Source organism: Accipiter gentilis, chromosome 1, assembly GCF_929443795.1.
Source record: "Accipiter gentilis chromosome 1, bAccGen1.1, whole genome shotgun sequence".
In the NCBI taxonomy this organism is placed as follows: domain Eukaryota; kingdom Metazoa; phylum Chordata; class Aves; order Accipitriformes; family Accipitridae; genus Astur; species Astur gentilis.
Window position 1 is genome coordinate 44,115,233 of NC_064880.1, and position 23,355 is coordinate 44,138,587.

A 23,355-nucleotide genomic window follows, 5' to 3' on the forward strand; every position below is an offset into this window, starting at 1 on the left:
TCGGACAAAACCCAGATCTGGTCCACAGCCCCCTGCTCCCGTTTCTCATTTCACCAAAAGCAGAAGTCGATGGCTGACAAACACAAACTCTCCTGAAAGCCTCTTTCCACCCAAAAGGTGGCACTGATGAGCCCACAGCAGCATGTTAATGACCTTGGCTTTACCCAGACACAGGACTTTCTCTCCCACGCTCCTTCACTTTTCTTTCAATGCGCGGGTACTTTCTGCACCTTCCCATGCAACTTTGCAATGAAGCACACTTGGAAATCTTCACTCTGATGCTCGCATAATCATAGATGAAAGCCCTGGAAAAGGCAGCCCTTTGAGGCACCCCTCTATCAACCCATTCTCTATTCTATTCCCTACAACTTTTAGCATCTTCTTGCTTCAAATTTGCTTAAACTCAAGGAACAAGCCAAGCTAGTGTCAGTTTGGAAAGTACTACACGTTAGGAAATGAAGCACTAACAAATCGTGACCACACTTTAATTATACTGGTAAACATCCCAGTCCTGGAAAAGGGGAACATCTGAGTGATCCAGAAATCACAGGCAGTTACCACCAAGGTATGTGATCCACACAGGACATCTTTAGGCTCCTTCAGCCTATGTCAATATACTTATATGTTCTTTATGGAATAGGTTGTGTAAAAAATAGCTTCCTCACTGACAAGATGGAGACATCAATATGCAACTAAGTAATGTGCCATCATGAGCTTGAGTTAAAGCTCAGGTGAAGAGCTGTGAAGTATTTTGATACTTCGGGAGATGGCGCAGGGAGCGTAAAGCAGCAGCTCAAATACTTGAGCATTTTTTTATACATGAAATGCAGGACTCCATTTTACTGATTCCTAAGATAATAAGTAACATCAGTAATAATTACAGTTCTTCAGAAAGTTTTGTTAGTCTCTGGAATGAAAGTCTTGCCAACAAGCAAATCTGACACTTTCCTACATCCTTTAACTGCGGAGATACAGGTGAGGCGGCAGCAGGGGCAGAGAAACCTCTCTGAGATCAATGATACTCCATCAGGGCTGTGTGGGGCAAATCAAAGCTAAACCCAGCCCCAACATGAAATGGATGCTCTCATGTCCACTCACCCTCAAGCCTGAGGGCCCTAACACCGAGCCTAGAGCTCTCATCCCTTTCCCCCCACCTTTCCCAAGAGACTTCCCCAATGTCTAAGCCATGTAGCAGCTCCCCACTCTTACTGCATTCTCCCAAGCTGTAAATCCAACCAGCAGGAAGCACGGTATCAAATGCTTTTCCAAAAAAGTCTCAATAAATTCTTCCTACAGGCGCATCAAGGGCAATAGCAGAAGCAGGCAAATGCAAAACGAACGCTGCTGAAAGAACAACCAGTGCCCATATTGAATGGCTCCATCTCCCTGCATCCCTGTGGTGCATTCATAGCGTGGCCCTTGGAGCTGTGAGCAGTGAAGAACTGGATCAATCCCCTCTGCGGGGGGGGGGCAGCTAATGAACCCTCCCAAATTGCCATTACACCTGCCAAGGCTGCCGTAGTGTTGCATTTCTGAACCAAACAGGGCATTGGTGACTGTCAGGGGGGTAACCACGAGGACCGTCCACCCATATGCACAGCTAGCACCAGGAAACGCCGGCCAAAGGGTCCCGTGCTGCCCTTGAAGCTCCTGCATCCCAACAGAGCTTCATATAGCTGGGAAAACACACCAGCAGGCAGGCCAGTGGGGCTGGGGATGGCCCGTTGCAGCCTCCGACGCACACAGCACCAGGGAGGCTGCTGCCTTCACCCGGCCCAGCTGGGTCAAAAGCCCCACAGTGTGAACCCATGCGTTTAAACCAGTATTTACCATCAGAAAATAATCTCACTCCTCTCTCTGTCACGGTTCCAGTCACAAGCAGCACATTATTCACAAGCACCTGGAAAGGAAACACCGAAATTCAGGCCACTTCAGACTTCCCAAATGCATTCCTTTCCCCCCACAGGTGCCTAATTTGCCAAGGTTTAGTGGCTGTAAATTTAAGGCTACTGTGTTTTCCTGCCATGTTATTTTTTTTTCTACCTTCACCGCTTCGAAGGAATACCCCTGCACCGAAGAAGTCAATGTATGCCTGATATATCTGAGCTCCAGCTCCAAAAGCCACATGAAAACACATAGAAAAAAAAAAATCTCACTTTTTTTTTTTTTAAATGGATTTTTTTTATCCATTGGGACCGCAGAGGGTAATGTCATGGGGATACCAGCCCTGTCACCCACGTGCCACATTAGACACCCTCCTGGGAGGCCGGGGAAGAAGCATCGGTGGTGGTGGGAAGAGGATGCGCTGCAGGAGGATGAAGATGGCTGCGTGAAGCATGAAAGCTCAGCGAAGGCCACCAGCGCTTGGCTTTTCCTCACACAGTCCCGGATTTGTTTATCCCCGTGGCACGACTGCACGCTCCGCTGCTGCATCCCGCTAATAATCGTTACAGGGCAGCTCTGGGCTGAGGGCTGCTCCCCTCCCTCCTTCAGAGCACAAAACTAATAGGAGATTTAAATGCATGAAATTGTGCCTGAGGAGTCGGATGGGCCAGGGAAACCCTGATGTAAAATAATGCCACCGCATCCTCCTGAAAGACTCTGTAACCTCAAACCTCTTCCCGAATTATGTATAGAATACATTTAACACTTCCATCTCAAAGCAACCAGCACATGCAACACACAAAGGAGTTAAAAACAAACAAAGAAACAAAAACCTCATCAACGCAGGAAGCCTCTAGCTATATAAAACATGATTGATATTATACACCGATTAACCGAATCCCACCCATCACCTTGTTTTGGGGGAGGGAAAAAAAAAAAAGTTTGTTTTTATTTCACCTTCTTTTCCACTCTCCAGATTGAGGGGCTGAAGACACATGACCAAATTTGCCCAGTTCTGCATTGTTTCGGTTTGAAATCACCAAAAACCACAGGAGTCTCTACAAAAGAGGCATCTCTGTAGCACTTCGTCAGGATTACATTGACTGGTCCCTTCTCTCTGGTCCTGTAGGAGCCTTTCGCAGCCCCAGCCAATGTCATGAAACCCTGCAGCTCCCTTGAAACTCAGCCCAGATCTGTCCAAAACTTGGATCAGGCTCATAAACCCTAGACAAGTTTTAAGCTGATGATGAATTAAGGTACAGTGAATGTTTTCTACTCCTGGAATTTGTTACTAAAAGTCCTGAGTTTCCAAAGCGGACAGATAGTTCCTAGCCGAGTAATTAATTACCTTCCCCATCTTCTCTTGATGCTGTAAGCCATCCATTAATGGATCCCAATCATCCAAAAGGCACTTAGTACCTGACCATTTTTCTTGAAGTTTTGGGGGTGGTGGTATTTTATTGATTTATTTTTACAAGAACTGCTTGCCTTGTACCTCCCTTGGAAGCAGCTTGTTCCAGATACTTGACATTTGGAGGTCAGGATGTATATGGGTCTTGTGATCTCTTCTCATCCCTCAGAGAAAAATGCACAACAAATTAAAATGACATTGCATTTTCAATCCTGTCACTGGAAATAAACCCCATATTTTCTGGGGTAAAAAAAAAAATTAAAAAAAAATCAGCCATTTAAAACTAGCTGAGAAGAAGCAATCCTAAATTTCTGATTTATTTCTTTTAGGACCCCTTTCAGCCAGCTCCAGTTTAGAGTGCATCAAGAAAAACCTGGCCATTTCAGAGCTGAGCAAAACACTGCACAGCAGTGCCCTTCAACTCCAGAAAGAAGCCCCCGCCAAAGCTTACGAGCAACATTTGGATCCGATAAAGTTACAGGTGCGCTCCTTGACCGCTGTGTTTCTGGGAGCGCACTCATGCTTCCCTTTGCTCTCACACAAGGGGGGGAAAATCCCTGGTATTGGGGGGGAATGTGCATGAAAATCGCATGAAAAAACCCAGGAGGAGCAGAAGGCAGAAAGGGAAGGAGCCTCTCTCGTGCCACACAGGCTTTAAAGCTATTTGTTTCTAGCCTGCGGTTTGCTGCTAGGGCCTCTCGTCCATAGCTTTTAAGGCTATTACTGCTGAGGTCTCATGTCGTCTCAGGTTTAAGTGATGGTACGCCAAAGCCGGGTCTCACCAACACATCACTATGGAATATAAGCAAGTCCATTATATACCCGTCTTACACAGAGTTACCAGATTTATAGGCTGTCCACAAAGTTTTCCTTTAACCCAGTAATTGCCTTTTCTAAAATTCACCAGGCAAGAGCAATAATGCAAATAACCTTAGTTTCCCACTAACCTAAATGTTAATCCTAGGCTGGCTCCTATGATTCAGAGAATCTCTTCCAAACTTGCAGGTGTTAAGTATGATGCTGTTTAAGAAACTCAGCCTGTCTGAACCAGACATGCATGGGCGAGAGCGTACCAGCACACGGGGCACAGAGAGCCCCCCTGTGCCTCAATTCGGCCATGCATGGAAGCATCATTTCATTTTTTGTCATCGTTCTTTGCTACTTCAACGCTGTGGTCACGACTATCTGCTATGAGTAAGTGACCATGCAGGTGTGTGATTTTCTTGGCCACCATACACAACAAAGACCATCCAAGGAAACTCAAAGCTGATCAAGAGAAAACCAAGAGGGGAGGAAAAAAAAAAGGATGAGTTTGAGCTAAGCTATGGATTTAAGGAGCTTGGTTCTCCCCATGCAGACTCCTAATGGGACACATAGGCAGATCCTGGGAGATGATGACAATTTATACCAACTGAGGAGCTGTCTCTCAATGCCAATATCACAATAAAACTTCACTTTTCTCCTGCCCATTCTTAGTCTTGACTATTTGTGCTGCAAATTTTTTGAGGAAGAAGATTCTGATTTCCAGACCCATTTAGTGCTGTGGGATCACAAACGCAGCATGAGCTTCCAGGCAATATGGCAAGGCAAGTAATAAAATATTTATCCTCCACTGCCTTCTGTGCTCGTGTGCTCTGCAAAGGAAGCCATCAAAACTGGAGCCACCAATTTACAGCTGGAGTCTTCAAAAGGAACAAGAGCGAGCTGTTATATCTCTCTCAAAAACAAATGTTTTCATACCCTAACCCACAGCAAAACATTTTCATTTGTTATGTAACAATAAAAAAAAAAAATCAAACTTCCAACTGAAAGGAAAAAAAATATAGATGATAACAAAGCTTACATGGTTTAGAATCATAGAATTGTTTAGGTTGGAAAAGACCTTCGAGATCATCGAGTCCAACTGTCTTAGAAGACAGGAGGGCCTTTTCATGACATTAAGCAAGCTGCAACCTATACAGGACATTCGATGCTCAGAGCTGGGTCCCAAACCCACCTTCAGGGAACCTGAAGTTTCGTGAAAGCCCCAGCATCTGGAGTCACAGCCTAGCTCCTGCGGGGGGGGGGGGTGTGGTGTGTGTGTGAAAGCAGCACATTCCCACTCACAGCAGCAATCCCCACTCACCTTTCTTCCCTTCAACCACTAAATGTGAAGCTGGTAAATTCCTACACCTAATTTCACGCATTTTTTCAGGGCGCTACAGAAGCTACAGATATTTTTTGACATGACACCCTGATCTTTGGCAATGCAACTATTCTTTCTTTCTCACTGGAAAAGCTTCCTTGATGTGCAAAGCCCTGCAAACCCGTACGGCCTGAACTCATCGCGTCTCCAATGCTACTGAGCCTGTGGGGTTATCAGTACTAAAACAAGGCTTTCCTCCACTCTTACCGTTAACTACATCAAAGCTAACACTCCAGGAAAGATCAGCACATCCCTTTTCAAGCATTTCACAGGGAAGTTGCTCTACTCATAACCTGTAACAGCAGCAAGGAAACCAGCCCCGTGTGACGCATTCCTCCCTTGCAGCTACAAGAGGAGGAAAGGACCGAGTGCCCACACTTACCGGCTGGTGGAGGGAGCTGGTTCCTGCTGTGCTGGTGGTGCCCGTGGAGAAGGTGGCAGAGCTTCTCCAGCAGCAGTTCGTGAAGCCCGAAGACCAGAAACCCCCGGAATGACGTGTTCTGCAGAGCATCTCCTCCTCTGCCAGGCCACGATAGCAGCTATAGCCATCTAGCACTGATGCCAGCCCTGCCGCTGCCTCTTTCCAGAAATACCAAGGCACGACCCATCCCTGCACCCCAGAGCCCTCGGCACATCCTCTCACCAGGCCCCTGCACAGCGCGGTGCCTTCCTCCAGCAGCGGGCAAACACAACCAAAATTGTTCCAGAGGATGTTCAGATGCAAAGCACTGCTGGAGCTAAAGGGTCCAGGACGGTGGTGGCAGGGGAAGGGGACAGCTGCTGCTGCAGACTTAGTTGGCTGAAAGCAAAGCTGTGGGGCGCCTTCCCAATACTGCTAGACCAAGGGAGAAGCTGCTTGTACTTCTGGCCCATCACACCCCAGTTTCGGGGACGAGCAGGGACTGCGGTGCCAGGGAGGCAAACACTCACCACCTCCAAGTCATCCAGCTTCAACCAGCACAGCTCCTCGGTGAGGTACACAGCCAAGGAACCTTCCCCATCCTCCCTCTTTGGACCTCCTGACTGCTGGCTTTTTTAAGAAGGGAACTAAATTGTTTAGGAGCTAACAAAGAAGTTAACCCAGGAATTTCTACCCATTAATCACTTCATGCCGTGCTCTGGGGTTTTCTTTTGTTCAAGCAACAGAGAAATGCAGGGCTGGACAATCCCCATCTCGGGAGGGAAGACGCCCTGCAATATTTTGATGCAATGGGACTTTATGAAATATAAGATTTTACAGTAATGGCATTATGGTTGTGTATCAAACTGTAACAGGGGATAACACAGCACCATGCAGCTTGCCAGCGGTGGATCAGCATCGTGGAGTGCGTGAAGTTTGCACAACAGCAGTAGCTGCCAAGGTCAAGGATGCTACAAGCACAGGGAGGGCTCTCTGGAGCCACTGGTCCCAGGAGAAGCTTCAGCACAGAGCCACATCCCCACAGCAGATTCAGACTCTTCGGAAACCAAAGGCAAAAGGCAATGGAAGGAAGGAGCCCTGGAAGGAGCATTTCCAATACAGAATGACTGACTTGAGGTGGCTCGGAGCTGGCCACACAAGCATAACTTCCCTCTTGCCTCTATTGAGATAATTAAGGTTAAAAACACTTGGTAAAAGACCTGCGACCTTGAAAAATGAATACGTTTTCTGCAGTGTGCCAGGATTGCTCTTTTCTTCATCTCAGCAGAAAGCCTCCTTTGCTTCCCTTTGTAAGAAAACTGGAAAAGCCAAAGCTGCAGCTGGCCAGACCACAAGATGGGACAGAGGGTCCCCCCACAGCTTGGTAATGCCAGGGCACCAAGCGCTGGCAAGTGGAACGGTGCTCAAAAGCATCGAGTGTGCCCACGGCAAGTACGGAGAGGAGTTCCTTGTGTCTCAAGCTTTTATTGCACAGAAGGAGAAATAAATAGTCTAAAGGCTGAAACAATCAGAGATAAAAGGAAGGGAAAGGCAGTGATTTCCCCATCCCTGTAGCATCAGAACTGATTTGCGGTGCTGGGGCTTGCCTCGACCCAGAGCCCTCGCTCGTCCCTCTGCGGGTCTCTGCCAGGACTGCTGCCTGCAGGCAGGACAGTGCTCCACAGAGGGGTTTTTTCCTGGGGAGCAGAAGCGACAGTGATGGGGGTGTCCATGTAAGACCTCACCCCATGCCACAGCCACTGCCCACCAACCCTAAGGTCTGCATGGGAAATCCTGCAGCACCCCTGGCTGAACCTCCTGCATCCCAAATCATGGTAGTGGGAGAAATGGCTCCTTGTGGGAGCTAACTATGGGATGGGCTTTAAGCAAAATAAGCAAAAATGAGGCTAAACATATTTTGTTAAGGCACTTCTGAATCATCTGTCCCTTCAGCCAGGAGATGCTCTGTTTGGACCCAGCTATGTTGTCAGGTGTCACGTCAGAAAGGATGTGGGAAATCACTATGAACAGCTTCTAAGACATCATTTCACAGTTTTACAGTAGAGGTCATTATACTGCATTACTGCATTTAAATGTGCGATTCCAGTTGTGAATATATTTCATAATCTTCTTGCACTTGCCACTGATTCTGGCCTATTGTCTAATGCCTAAAAGTACTTTCTAAAACCTTGGTAATTGAAATGCTGAGGTAGAAAATTACTGTATTACAAGCAGGCAAATTCATGCCGAGAGAAGTGAATTGACCTGGAAGGTCGCATCCATCTGTGGCACAGCTGGGAGCAGGGCGCTGGCTCCTGCTGCCGAGGTCACCGCTCCCAGGCACAAAGCATCCCTAGTCACCCAGAGGACATTTGAAATGGGGTGTTGTAAGCTTTTATAGCGCCAACAGTCTTTAGAGCTCAATAACGCTTGTAATTGAATTCTTTGAAAAGATTATATTGTCCTCACTAACTCATTACTTCCCTGGACTGGCCCTTTCATTTGCGTTTTTTCCCCCATTTTGGGTAAGACTTGAAACCCAGCAATGTTGTAGTTTGCATAAACAAACAAGCCTCAAATATATAAATAACTATTCACATCCTTTTTGCATATATTCAAGTATTTCACAAGGCACTGTGGCAGCCATCAGCATTTCTAAATGCTTTTTGAAGTGATGGCTTGATTTTTTTTTGTGTGTCCTTTACTGGAATTGATTCCCAAACTCCTCTCTGCTGATAAGCGAGGACTGGTGATAGCGGTCCCGCGAGGCAAAGTCTGCGTTCTCCTCGGTGAGCTGCGTGGTCTCCATGCCAACTGTTGCAAAGGACGGTGTCACCACGATCTGCTCCTTGGGAGATGGCCTTCTCCTGCAAACAGAAAAGCAGAGGCACCTGCATCGCCCCTTGTTTGCCATCCATTAGCAGCCGTGCTCTTGGCTGTGCAAACAAGACAGGGTGCTTCGAGAAGAGGCTAAATCCTTCTTGGCACCCTTAGGAGGCATAGAGGTAATCTGAAAGCATTTTTCTTAGAAGGTGCACAAAAAATACACTCCCTTCCCCCAGACAACACTGGAAAATATGCATTTTCTTAACAAATAAGTTTCCTCTTTGGACGTTGGCTATGGCAAGCACTTTCCACACCGTGCAGGAGAAGGAGCGTGAGCCATTTCTAGTGAAAAATACCCTTCTTGGAGTTTCCTAAGCTTCAGCGTACAATTATTTTTGTAACTTTTTTAAACGAAAGAGATTTTCCTGTAATCTCTTTATCCTAGAGGCTGATTTTAAGAAAACCTTAATGCACATCTGCAAATCAAAACTGTTAAGAGCTTATTACACCAACTCAGACCTCACTGAGCACCTAAGAGCCTTAGAGGTGTCAAAGATCCTTGGTTGCCTCCAACTCTCTTGCAGTCTAATAGGATTTCTTTTTTACCTCCAATTCATTGAAATACCTGGCCTGGATTTCAAGGAAACAAAGCTTAGGAAAAACTGGTAAATGACTTCAATAAAATGCAATTTTTTGCAGTGTAGCAATGGTGGGCTTCAAAATGACCCACCCGACCCCCAAGCAGAGCCAAAACTTTCTTTGCGCCACCATGAGCAGGAGCCCTAGCATTAGGTTAAGGCAACCAAGCTGGCTGGCTGACCCAGAGATCGCACTCTTTTAGGAGAGAGAAATAGGACCAGTTTCTGCCTTGGGCACTCGCCAGCTCCCCACTCAGCCCTCCTCGGCAGGGTCTTTGCTCATCAATTGCACTGATCGAAGCACTAAGGACTCTGCCGGTCTCGTAACCTAAGAGAAGCTCATCACCCCCAGCTTCTCTCCCAAGCCACCTCTGCTACCAAAAAGGCATGTGGCCATGTTATAGGGACTGTGGGCAGAGGCAGGAGCTGGGAAGACAGGCATAGACATCTGCCGATGTGTTTAAATGCCTGGACTTTCATTTCTTTTGAGGGAGCCACCAAATTTGCACATATAAAGCATGGCAGCTCGTGTTGTGCAGTCCTTACCATGGTGTTCACCCACCACAATGAAAAAGCAACCCAAGACTGAGAACCTCAAATCCCATTGCATTGCACAGAGGCGGAGATGGTCACAACCTGCTATGGGAAACCCAAACATGATGGCAGTAATAATTAATGGGATCAAAACAGATTAACAAAACTAGTTAATAACCAACCAACCAAAACCCTTAAGGTCTTCTGGGAAGGAAAAGCCCAAGACAACGCTACTGCAGTCCCATGCAAACTCAATACTGAACGGTTCCTTCACCGAAGACCTTGTTTATTGTATTTGCCCCGTAGCTGTTGCAGCTTCCCCCCAAATTTCCTCTTTGAAACTCGAGCACAGCTGCCACGTGTGCCTGTTCCACCACTACCATAGTAATTCGCTTTCACTGGATGGTGGGTGGAAGAGATGGAGTCTCCCATTTCTCATTTCCTACCAGATTTTCCAGTTCAATCTGAGCCATAAAGGTTGAGCACAGACCTCTGGGGTAAGATAAAGCTTCAGGCACCAAGATACGGTTATCAGCTTGACGTGTCCACACATAAGGCAGAGGACACTCCTGCTCCCCCACTTACGGGGCCAGCCTTATGCCAGGCTAATGGGAGCAAACAGTTATTTTTAGCATTAAGTAAGAAATAACTTTGAGCATGCTAGAAGGGCCAGACAGACTGCTTAAGGTACTAAGCAAGTCAATTCTTCCACCCCTCTCTGTGCACATTAGTGGGTCACGGGAACAACAAGCAGCACATCAGTCACTGCCAAGTGACTGGTACCAACCTGCACGAGGTGATCAAAACCGACTTAATCCAGCCAAAGAAACTGAAATTCGCTGCTGCTCCTACAGAGAAAAGGCATGAGAAGTCAGTACGCTGCTAATTCTCTCATAATAGCATTACACCATTGAATTTTTGCATAAAATCTCAAACCAACATGCTTGTTATTAGCCTTCAGTACCCAAAGATTTCGCGATGGTGAGAACACTCCTGCAGTCTTCCCACACGCTGTGGCTTTTAAACGATTGTCAAGAAATGAACCCAAATATCCCATGGAGAACAGCGATCCTTTCCCAGACCAACAGCTTGTTAAAACCCAGTAAAGAAGTACAAACACTCACTCCAGTATCTTTTCCTGCCTGGACTGCAAAGATCATTCCCACTGCAGGGATGGGGAGGTGGGAGAAGCCATTCAGCCAACCTCAGCCAAGGTGGCTGCGGTCTCACCATTCATTCCCTTTTGTCTGACCCCATGGAGAGCTGGCTTAGCTTATTACACCAACACCATTTTTTTCTGATTTCTCTGTAGAGTTAGTTTCCTGCACTGGCTCACTGCAGGGGCAGAGAAGTGCTGGAGCTGGCAGCAAAAGCAGCAGGAGAAGTTTGTGGTGAGGGACAGGGAGGAGAACAGAGACACGGCAGCGCCTGCTGGATTTGGCCTAGGCTGTTGGGGAGGAAGAGAGGAGAAGGGACATGTCGAAATCCCAGAGCAGTTCTGCTCCCGAGGTCTTCATCTAGTCTGTAATCCAGAGCATCTCTCAAGCCAGTGTCTCCCAACCTTTCTAGACAGAAGGATCATTCAGTTCTTTGGAGAACAAACTCACAGATCATCGGATGCCATGCGACCACAAAATAACGTTCGCTCACAGCCAAATAAAAATCAGGCTGCACTTGGAGTGTTCCATTTCTAACTTTTTCTTTGCTGTGAATTGTTTTATTGTATGCATTCGAATGCACATGCAAAAGAAACCAAGAAAACAAAAAGTCTAGTCATGCTGCTGTTTCTCAGATCACCTTCCCAAATCCTCTACACGCTGAGAAATTCTTTTTAAAGTAATTTCTAAATATTTCAAAAGCAGATAACAGAGATATAATATAGCGAACATACAAAGGCAAAGAAAACTCCAAAGCCTGAAAACATTGTTTGTGTTTAGTTTAATATATAAGGGCCGTAAAAAACTTTGTTGAAACTAAGATATATTTCAAAAGATACAAATTAGCAAGTACTATCCCCAATACCCGCTCTTTTCTACTATCCCATAAAGATACATAGAAAAGAAGTCACTTAAGAGTAGGAAGAGAAGAATTGCTGAGCAATGTTTTGATGATTATGGAGCGACAACTAGTTTTTGGTTTCTCATTGTCTGGGTTTCTGAAACCTAGTACCTACTTACCTAGCGTCTAATAATCTTTCATCTAAATAAACCCAGGTAGCTCTTTCTGCATTGCCTAAAAGATATATGAACTGAGACTCTTTTGACTTTTCTCATCGCGGGCAAAAAATTGCACATCCGTGTGTGCAGGTATGCATGCATGCATGCACCTACGTATGGATGTATGCATAAGTACGCGAGTATGTGCACACTGTGCGTATCACCCTCTCCCTTCAGAGACAGAGACCAACGCAAACCCCTCCTGCGGCCGTGCCAAGGAGCCGTAGGCTCTCATGAGCTGCTTTCTGAATGTGCTTCACTGTTTAATTTTGAACTTGTTTAAGCCGATCACATGCACAGACCTTTCTAATGCCCTCTGCCTAAAAGTATTTTCCCAGATTACTTTCCCAACATATTCAACCTGTTTAGTTCTGGAATCAAAAGGCTCTCTTGTTCCACAGTTATAAATGCTGAGATTTAATGAGATACTCGTCATAATTCCCATTTTCCTTAAAGTTTTCTCAGGTGGGTTTAGATTGATTAATTAAATTTATTAAAACCTATTTATGGCAGATTTTTCTCATTGCTGTGATACATTTACAACCTGCCACCCCTGTTAAGTCTTAGTATTAGTATCTGGTTTTGCCATTTAAAGTACAATGTAATAAAGCAATAAGCACAATGTTCAAACTATCAAACTAATGCTAGTTACAGTTAGAATCCAAAATAAAATTAAAGAGTCAGAGAGAAAATGTATTTAAACTAGCAATGAAACAAAACCTCATCATTCATGGTGTCACCTGCATATTAAACACAAGAGTCTCAATTCCTAATTAAGATAAATTAAAGCTTAATGAATTTTTAAGCAGATTTAATAATACAGAAAAAAAAAATACTCACCAAGGGGAAGTCCTGGGCTCACTTGGCTAATGTAGAAATAGAGAATAACGGCTGCACCCAGGCTGACAAGAGTGTAGATCCACTGAATGACAAACATTATGACGAGGGACACGATCGCCTGTTGGAAAGACATGGTTTGGAGTTACCCCAGAGTCTGTAAGATAATACGAAGATGACAATGTGACGGTTCTTTTTCTGCAAAGCCCAGCAGCTTCGTTGACCTCCTGCTCTGGCCCTGTGGGAGAGCTGGCAGCGCAGTGCCTGGGGAGGACTGCTCACCTTCAGACACAGCCCGACACCGGGTCAGCAGTTTGTTCCTCAACCTGGCGAGATGAGCACGTATTGCAACTCTAATGGAAACTCTTTAATAACAGAGGCAGTGCTGGGGCTTTCAAGTTGTTACAAAAGCATGAGTAAATGCTTTTTTTTTTTTTTTTTTTTTTTTTTCCCCCAGAAATGCTGCATCTTGGTTTTAAACGCATGCAAAACCAGCGCTTTGATGGCATCTCCGTGCTTTGTCTTTCTCAGGGTCTTCTTGGGAGCATTGTGCAAGAGACATGCACAGTCAGGACCCAGGATGCAGCCACTCGGAATTATCCTGGTGAGTGTTTCCTTTTAGGCATCTCCCTCCTAACGATGTCCAGGGAACGGGACACAACAGAGGCTCTCCTTGGACAAGACCTGCTGCACAGCCCAGGTCCTGCCCCTGGAAGGAGCTATGCCAGCTGCAACCACATGGGTGGATGGTTGCTCCTGGGCATCTTTGGCTGAGGCCAGCGGTGCAGCAGGACCCCTGGGGAACCATGTCATCTCCTGCCTGCAAAACACTCCACGGTGCACGGCTGTTGGCCACACATAGACCATTTCCACCCAGCATTATTTGAAAAGATTTGGGTCTGGCATGGCTGAGGTTTCTTGGTAATGAGGTTCCCATGCTAGAGGGAGCTTCGTTTGGTCTCACTGTTAAAAGGCAGGACAGCAGAGGTCTACAGGTCATCTTCAGCAGCATGGAGGCAGCTTTCAGTGAGCTACCTTGAGCTCTAGAGGCAGCGTGGGCCTCGGGCCTCTGCTTGGGCTACTCCAAGAGAAGTATCCTGAGGCTCACCAGCCCAGGAGGTAGATTTGGCTCAAGGGGCATATGAACGGGGGCAGGGGTGAGGTTAGGAACAGCAAGCGGCAGCATGCAAAGAGCGAGCTAAATGAGTCCAGACTGACACCGTCGGTGAAGCTCAGAGAGAAGGCAGAGGGGAAAGGAGCCAGGATGAATAAATGCATCTGATTTTTGCTTCTGTGATTTTATTTTGCATCGTTGATCCCTTCTCAGCTCTGCTGCAACCTCCTCCCAAGTCTGATTATTGACAGGAAACCAAATCTGCTTTAATGAACATGTCAGTCATCTCCGCAAGCAAACTCCCTCGCGAAGGCAGGGCGCTGACCGCTCCGCGATGACACGCGCTTGGGAGCCACGTTAGTTACCGAGCCCAGAGACAGCATCGGTGCTCAACCTCCTAAAGACGTCATCGCTAGAGGAGCCTCCACATCCATCCCACCCCTGGTGCTGCAGGCCGGGGGGAGCCCTCGCCAGGAGCTGGCTGCTGGCAGCAGCAGTGAATTTGAAAAGTAGGTGTCAAACTCCATCTGAGGAGTAAACTAAAAGGGTTCACTGTGTTGTTCGAGCGGGTTTGTTACATTTTACATGCATCTATGAAATTCCCATCCATGCAGCAAAGCCATATGGGTCATCTATTATGCATATCTGACCCTTTCCCTGTGATCTGCCCAAAAATCCATCTTCCCAAGATGAATTTAAGCATCTTAAACTCCTCAGTGGCTTGAGACAGAGGCTATTTGAAAGTTATTTATTCTTTCAAGTAACGTGCTGGAGGAATGCTCCACTTTCCTCCCTCAAAAGATGGAATTTCACAGCTGGGCTGCTGGTATCAGGAGGTCAGCACTTCTGAAACCCCACCCCGAGCTTGCAGAAACTGGCTCATAAATAAAAGCAACACAGCTCTGAAGCTGATGTCTCACTCCATCCCCTGGCAAGAAAAAGCAGGCTAGCAGATAGTGAAAAGAGGGACACTTGATTTTTTTCCCAGCCAGCCATGCATCTCTAAAGTCCTAAGATGCCAGACTTTGAATTTGTATCATTTTGGATTGGGTTGGGGTTTGGGTTTTTGCTGCTGTTGTTGTTGTTTTAATTAATATGTCATCTGGCTTTCTCTGAATTAGAATGGCTGGACGCATGGTACCTTGAGTACTTAATTCAGGTGACCTGGAATACTAGAAACAAAAGCCATTTTAAAGTACTGGAGCGTATCTACACTGCAGCAAGTGAGGAATTTCCTTCTGTTTTCTACGATCACAAAACAGTGCTCAAAATAAAACAAAATTACTTACACCAGCAAAGGAAACCCAGTGGTTGCAGAATTTGGAGAAGGATTCTGGTATTTGCTGAATTCCCAGCTCTGGATTTTGTTGCTTTATAGATGAATCTACAGGGGGAAAAAAAAAAGAAAGGAAAAAAAAAAAAAAAGAAGAGACATTAGAAAAGAGTTAAAGTGGATTTTTTTTCTCCTACTCTACATTACCACATTCCAGAAAACCAAAGCAGAAATTCTAGCTAACAGCTGGGTATGGCAGAGTTAAACCAAAACCTCTAAAATGAAAACAAAAAAGAAGTGCAAGAAAAAAACCCAAGCGGCCAACTCTGGTGCCGAGTCCATTTGAAGGCCACATCTGCCTATCTGTGCCTCAGTTTCCCTATTTGCAGAAGAAGAGAAATAAAGCTTTTCTCCATTGGAAGGGTTTACGAAGCTTAACTGACTAACGCTGATAAAACACTACAGCACTGAGACGACAAACTCCGAGCAAACACATGGTATCAAATACCCAGATCACCAACAAAACAAATTCAGCCTCTTAGCTGTGGATGTTGCATTATGGACTCCACCTGCGGCACGGGGACCGCTGCATTTTGATAGCCTGTGTTTTAGACTTGCATGGCTCCATCCCTCCGACCCCGCACCAGGATGAAGTAAATGCCAAGATATACTCAAAACCTTTTTAATGTACAGCGCTAAGAGTACATGTGTAGAATAACGAGTACACCATAAACAACCCTACACTAAATATAGTCCTGCCTGTTTTCCTGTGATTAATCTTCCATAGGAAATTGCATTGGAACTTCTCCTGTGATACATTGCGATGAACTCTACCCCCACCTGATATTATTGCTATGAATCACTGAATGACAGCCCCGTATAAAGCTAGTTTCATGCCTGCCTTCAGGAAAGCACCGGGAGGACCGAGGTTATAAACCATTCCCCCGTGAGCACGAAGATGTCCATCTCCTACAGCCCTTACCTTCTCCCCTCTGGCCGGGGAGCGCCGGCACCTCGCTGCAGAGCTGCCCCCCCTGCTCCAGCAGCCCGGGTGTCTGCTGGGCATCCACAGCGGGTGACGAGCACGGACCCGCGTCACGCCGACAGCCCGGCTCAGCCAGGTCCTGCCGGCTCTCGTTGTGGGGCTCCGCGGTCTCATCCCAGCTGTACTGAGCCAGGGGAGCATCATGATGGAGATCCAGGAGAAAGCTGTCTTGTAACGTCTGCTTGGCTGGCTTCTTTGCCTTCTTTTGTTTGACTTTTTGGGTTAAATTCTCGGCTCCTTTTTTGCAAGTACCTTGCTCACTACGAAATGGTTTAAAAAGCTGGTCCATGTCTTTTGTGAATTCCAGCAAGGTGCCATTTGATCTGCTTTGAATTACTCCATCTGCTGCACGGCTGGAGGGCTTGTTGAAAATTAAAGGCTGGGAAGAGTGAGCAGGTCTAGTGTTTTCCATCCGGGTCTCGCCAGGTTTCTGCTGAACGTTGTAGCTCAAGGAGACCGAGAAATAGGAATAGTCTACAGCAATATATGTCAACATGAAGTTGATGGTGACTATGGGAGCAAGAACGTTCACTTGCCCAATGAAGACGAACGCCATGGTGATGAGACTTGTTAAGCAAATCGCAGCCACTGGAGTCTTGTTGGGTCCTTTCTAGTTCATAAATAAATCAAACTTACATTTAAATTAATAACCATGAGCCTCACCGTGAGGATTCCCCACTTGCTCAGCTGTCATGGGTGGTTACCTGGGCTGTCTGCAGTACCCCCTTAGTCCTGAAATACACGCATCCATGCGCAAGCAGAGGCTCACTGGCTTAATAAATTAAAGAACAGGCTGGAAGCCAAAAGTTGCTGAGCTCCCACCTCACCTCTGAGCCTTACTCAAGCTTTGTCTTCGGAAAATTCATCCACTCTCACTCTCTATCTCCATGGTCATTAAAGCAGCAATAAACCTTCAGAGAGATTTGTGGGGCTTACGGGAAGTCTGGCAATAAAACATGTTAATTAGAGTTAACTGTTCATCTCTAATTTCTCTACAGCATTCTGCATCACTGCCTACCCAAAAGGCTCCCGCACGCTGCTGTTGGAAAGGCTTCGGCTGCCAGACACAGTGAAGGAAGCTCTGCCCGCATGGAGCAGTGCCACCTTCACATCAGCAGCTTCTGGCCTTGCCCTGACATGAGGCTGAGCTAAATCCATGGTCTGCTGAGCCTCTGCACTTGGGGTTTCCCTCCTTTCATCCACCCAAGCTGCGGCGGGAGGAAAGCAGCAGAGAGGATAGGCAGCCGAGGGTGCTGGAGGGTGGGAGTCAGCCCCCAGTGATGCTGGGCATGTGTCGGGAAGGCAGGCGGCCAGGAGAAACACCGCCTGCTCTTCTCCTTTGGGGTGGAGTGAAGGCAGGGAGAGGAGGAGAAAAAGAGGGACAAAGCAAAGGGCATCAGGGGTGGAAAGACTTGAACCACCAGCTCATGAACTTTAATCCCAGGTCTAACATGCCCTCCCTTGGATCAGGCGCTGTCTTACCATTTTGGTACCCAAGAAGCCTATGCAGGCTGCGTGAAGACCTCGCTGGAAAATGTCTTGCAAGATATCTTACAAAATACCTTAGGTTTTCACTTATTGCATGTGCTCCTTTAATAAACACACAGCTCAAATGGAAACTATTTCTATTTCCTCCACTCTTATTTATTAATAGAAAAAGGGACCAGTTCTGGACCTTACGCCTGTTCACAATGAAATAGAAATACGTCTTGGGGACAAAGGAACACAGTTCTCAGAAAGTATCTTCGGTATCAGAAAGACGTACTGAGATGGGAACAGTTGGGATGATCTCAGCATACCTCTGGCTTGGGTTGAACTCTACAGAAAAGAATCGTGTTTCCCATCAGCTGGGCTTATGGTGACTACACCACTTTCTTCAACCTTGCAAAAGAAGTACTGATGTGGAACAGATTGGTAAGGGCAAACCAAATTTATTAACTCTTCATAAACCAAATCTAGACAGTTTCCAAGGTGGCAGAGAGAAGGAAGGTGGAAAAGTGATCTGCCTTTGATTTCTCACCTCTTTTTGAGCCCTTCCCATCATGGCGCTCTGCCTGGACAGAGTTCAGAGCAGAAAATTTGACAAAAAGACAGAAAACTATGAGAGAAGAGAGGGAATCAACTTTGCAGTCAACTTTGCTAAATCACTGAGAATTTCACAAGGGTTGCCAAGTGGAGAACAGCCTGTTCTGGGATCACCAGACAACTGCCTTCAGGAGCTGGAAGTTTCTGCTGTTGTTATTGCTCCTGCTTCCCCTATAATTATTACTATTTATTATTATTATTGCTACTATTATGACTTTAATTTTAGAAAATTACTTTGAGAAACAGAAAACAGGATAGAAAATGCTTATACTTATAAAACATTTAAATATTTTAAAACATTCATAAATACTAATATTGTAAAATATTTTTCTGTATTTACTAGCTGCTCTGAAGGAGCAAAACATTGTTAAGGTTTTTCCAGCTACTTAGTACAGACAGATAGGTACTGCAAGTTATTGCGAGTGAGAGAATTATTTTCTCCCTGTTTAAAAGAAGGGAAAAAAATAAAAAATAGTTTGTTCTGAGTGTATAGCCCAAGTACAGAGTCATTAGTGACTGGTACTTTGACTCAGCAGAACGACTCATGTGAATGAGGATTATTGGTATGGACAAGGAAAAAAGCCTCTTGTCATATTCAAAGCAAGGCTTTGTTTCAAAGCATATCTAGAGCTTAGCAGCAGTGAGCGAGATGTAGGGGAAGCAGGGCTCCTCCTGCGCGGTGCCGAGCCCCGTGGGAGGACTCAAGGCAGAGGCTGCGCAGCACAGGGGACAGGCAGGGAAAGGACCACAGGCAGCTGGGCTCTTGGTTTTTTAATAAAACCACCCATCTCCTGGCTTTTCTGCCTATGCATAGGGTATCAGATCCCGAGCCTTCCCCTCCGTGCATTTCATACATCCTCCATCTCACACTACAGACGCATCGAAATCCTGGCTTCTTATATCGCCGCGTTTCCTTCAGGTGAAGGTCTGACAGCAATTTCAGAGAAAGGATGACTAACCCCACGTCCAAGGAAGGCGAGCATGGGGATCACGTTCTCCTGGGCGATGCACTGCAGGATCCTGGGTGCTCCGTACAGCCCTCCCATGCAGGAGGCCAGGGATGAGATGTACAGCCCTAGCAAAAACAAGAAACCCACCAAGGATACCTGGAGGAAGTGGAGAGAAGACAAAGTTGATGATATTGTTCTTTACCGAGCAGTCTGAAATACATGTATTTAAAGAGATCACATACATTTTGTAACATTGCTAAATGAACAGAATGAGCCCTGGGAAAGCAGCAATTTAACTGGTCAGTGGTATAAAGTGCAAGCAATTAATACAGGAAAATTATCCCATAAAAGTAATTTAATACTGAACATCCTGTACCGACAGAGCCATTTGACAAGCTCATATCCAAGAAATTCTTTGTCACTTGGAGCAATTGCGGCAAAGCAGGAGCTATTGGATTCCCCTTAAGTAACTGGAAGTGAGTTTATTTCAGGAGAGATCACTTATATACAGAGCACATCATACAGGAAAAGCTGCCCAGGCTTCCAACCATCCAAAACAGGAAGACAAACCCCTGCGTCCCAGAGGGGAAAACCAATCCTGAAAGAAAATCCACAGTAAAACCAAATCAAAATTGCCACTTAAACAAATGGCATCTCAAAAAACACGCTCCAAAGGATATAATACAATAACCTTATTTTCCTGACTTCAGTGAGAAAAGAATTTCCTTTGGCCAACATGAAACTTAAAAAAAACTCTTTAAAGCCACAGTGCTAACAAGGCTGGGTTTATTAGCGGTTTCTAGCGCTCACCCTTTCAAACAGGGAGCATCTCCTGCAGGCGTGGAGGGGAAGGAGGGCAGCTCATGGTCTATCACACAGAAGCGAGGACTGGGGCCCCCCTGTGCATGTCCCCACTCTCAAGAGCTGCAAGCACAGGCAGCATATCTGAAAAAACCCCACCCAAATACACAAACCCCCACAATATGAACGCTGTGCAAGAAAGCTTTGAAATGGGAGTGCTCCTGGTGCCATGGTGGAAGGACACGGGCAGACATAGCCAAAGAGACTAAGGTCTAGGGTCACCTGAGCCATCCCCGAGTCCTGCAAGACCACTCGAGTCTGAGAGCCAGCAGCCAGCCACAGAGAAAGGCAAGGCATCGGGGTGCCACCAGCACAAAGGCCCAGCAGGGAGAAAACACCCAAAGTTTGGTCCAGATCTGTCCTGCCCGTACTGCACCGAAGCGAGGTGCTGAGGTGCCCACAGACATCCGTGGCAGGGACGGCACTGAATGCAGGTCCCCCGCGTCCTTCGCTCTCACCCCTCCTCTTGTGGAAAACGAGGTCTAAAAGAACACGGGTCCTCCCAGCTTCTGCCCCTGTTGAAGTCAGGTGGCGCATGCTTTAGTGGAAGGAATTTCAAAAATTTACATGGCTAAAGACGATTCAAGTTACATCTGCCTTTTCCTCATCTGTGAAATCCACATGCAGCAGAAAGGAGATTGGGTAAAAAGCCATAAAATGCTTGCTGTTTGGGGAAGGCATGTAAAATTAATGTCGTGGTCCAGAACCGCACAAACCTCCTACCACAACATTTCTTCTCCCCATGAAAATCCACTTGGCCTTGTAAATTTTATCTTGTGGGACAGAAGAAACTTGAGAGAAAGATGAGCAGATATTCACTTCCATTAGACCAAGGGACAGACACTCGATGGGGAACCTTCCCTTCCCTCTCCTCTAATCCTGCCCTGCTCTGAGAAATACTTGGAAGAAACAATCAGTTGTGCCAGACATCGTATATTATTTTAGCTGCCAAAAATCCTTGCATTTAAATGTACTACTTGACATTCAACTCAGGGTTAGAGGGGAAGAGTCCTTTCAATGAGGCTGATGAAAGGGTTTGCTGGGGGTTTTGAGCACAGCGAGCGTGAATACTGTCTAAGAAATTGGCACTTTGAGCTCATTAGAAGTGAAATTACTGCACCTCATTTTTACGTTTAAAAAGCCAAACAAGTATTGCAAGGGAGAAAAGCAGCCAAGCAGTCAGTCACCTGTGAGTGACAGAAAGGGAGAGTTTGGAAGTGTAATGATCTCTCCCCCCTCCATCTCTCCAAACAAAGTCATTAAAATCTAAAGCAGTTTGTAATAACTCAAAGAAACAACATGAATATTGGGATTGCACCATTCTTTTGTTCCATAGTAGGGAAAAGAAAACTGAATTTGCTTTTGGGGGGGGGGGTGGGGGGGTGGGTGGTGTTGTTGTTTGTTCATTTGTTTATATTTAACATTATTAAATGTCTTCATATTCTTTACTGTGAGATTTTTCATTCCCCTCCTCCCCCCCCCAAGGGTTCTGAAGTTAAAACACAGCTTTAATGATCTCTATCTCTTCAGCTGATTGAGTTAAAGCTGATTCTTTTAGTTACTGTATTTTTCGCCCACTATGCCATTGACACACAAAGACATTGCCTTAAAGAAGGTAGGCTCATTCTTTTCATCCTGAAACAAAGATGATTTTTTACCTTAGCAGGAAGTGGCAGGAGCCCCACCAATAATTTGGAGTTTATTTTGGGGGTTGGAGGAAATCTAGAGCTACAATTACTTAGAAGGAAAACAAAGCCAGGGTTTCAAGTTGATATTTTAGAGTAACACAATGTTACAAAGCAAATAAATGGCAAACATCTAAATTATAAATTAATCACAAGAAATAGTGTCAAATATGGTGAACCCATGATTCTGCATAATGCTGAATAACAGAAAATTAGCCCTTCCATATCCCATTTAAAGTAAGACAATGGCACGCACCAAAATCTTTTGCTCTCTTTTTAAAGGCCTGCAGTGATAAGGTTCATTGCCTGTAACACTACAAACCTCCCTCGTGTATATACACCCATGTGGAATGTCTCGAGTTTAATAATCCTATTGCTCGCCCTGCAATTACAGCCTGCTAGATATGGAAATGTAAGCTTCGCTTGACTTAGTAAAGATAAGCAGTGGGGTTCTTTAGAGATTTCAATTTGGTCTAAGCTTTCACCAACGAGAATGGATACATTGAACAAAATACAGCATTTATCATTAGACCACATTAGCATATTTTAGCTCTTAAAGCTATTGCTGGGTGATTATGCCAAGATTCAGCATTACTGGATATGCTGGTGAATGCAAAGCTATTCAAACCAATTGTATGCTGGGATTTGCAACGGGGAAATCCCCCTGAATTTCAATGAGGGATGGGTACCCAAATTCCTTACGCTTTTGGAAAAGTTCAAGCATTCAGTAAAGCAGATGACAACCCGAAAGCATCGTTAGATAAAACCACGCTGGGTTATTCGAACAAGTTACCTTCTCTGCTATCATGAAGTCATAGCGGAGGGACTGACGGGTACAAATGGCTCCCAGCAAAAAAACAAAGACCATGTACAGAAACCACCTGCAAACAATAAAAATAAACTTTTTTTTTTTTCCCAGCAAGACAAGACCATTGACAATTCTCCCTATTAGCAGAGCCAGGAGATGGTCAAGTACCCACAAGCTGGGTCTTCAATCATTCTGCATGGGCTGTTCCTGCATGATTTAGCCTCAGGACTAAATTTAACACCAGTCCACGTTACTTACCCACTACAATGTACCAGGGAGAGCTGCAGCATGACGGTACGGTACCCCTGAGGGGAAGCTACCTGCACTCTTGATGTGTGCATGGGGGGAATAACCCAGTCCTGGAGACAGACTTTTTAGCATGGCCTGTAGTGACAGGACAAGGGGTAATGGTTTTAAACAAAAAGAGGGTAGATTCAGACTAGGTATAAGGAAGAAACTTTTTACAATGAGGATGATGAAACACTGGAACAGGTTGCCCAGAGAGGTGGTAGATGCCCCATCATGCCCCATCCCTGGAAACGCTCAAGGTCAGGTTGGACAGGGGTCTGAGCAACCTGATCTAGTTGAAGATGTCCCTGGTCA

The 23,355-nt window shown here is 45.8% G+C and overlaps 1 protein-coding gene across 1 annotated transcript in view; it reads right to left on the minus strand.

Annotated features, from left to right (window-relative positions):
• Window positions 1-7,107: 7,107 nt before the first annotated feature.
• Window positions 7,108-23,355, minus strand: part of SLC12A8 (solute carrier family 12 member 8) — a 49,936-nt gene continuing 33,688 nt past the window's right edge. Inside the window, exons 7-13 of the mRNA XM_049814624.1 lie at window positions 22,738-22,825; window positions 19,408-19,554; window positions 16,301-16,973; window positions 15,335-15,429; window positions 12,935-13,052; window positions 10,666-10,726; window positions 7,108-8,747 (exon numbers count right to left, since the gene is read on the minus strand). Of these exons, the coding sequence (XP_049670581.1) occupies window positions 8,582-8,747; window positions 10,666-10,726; window positions 12,935-13,052; window positions 15,335-15,429; window positions 16,301-16,973; window positions 19,408-19,554; window positions 22,738-22,825 (1,348 nt within the window). The 3' untranslated portion in view covers window positions 7,108-8,581. The remainder of the gene's footprint in view (window positions 8,748-10,665; window positions 10,727-12,934; window positions 13,053-15,334; window positions 15,430-16,300; window positions 16,974-19,407; window positions 19,555-22,737; window positions 22,826-23,355) is intronic.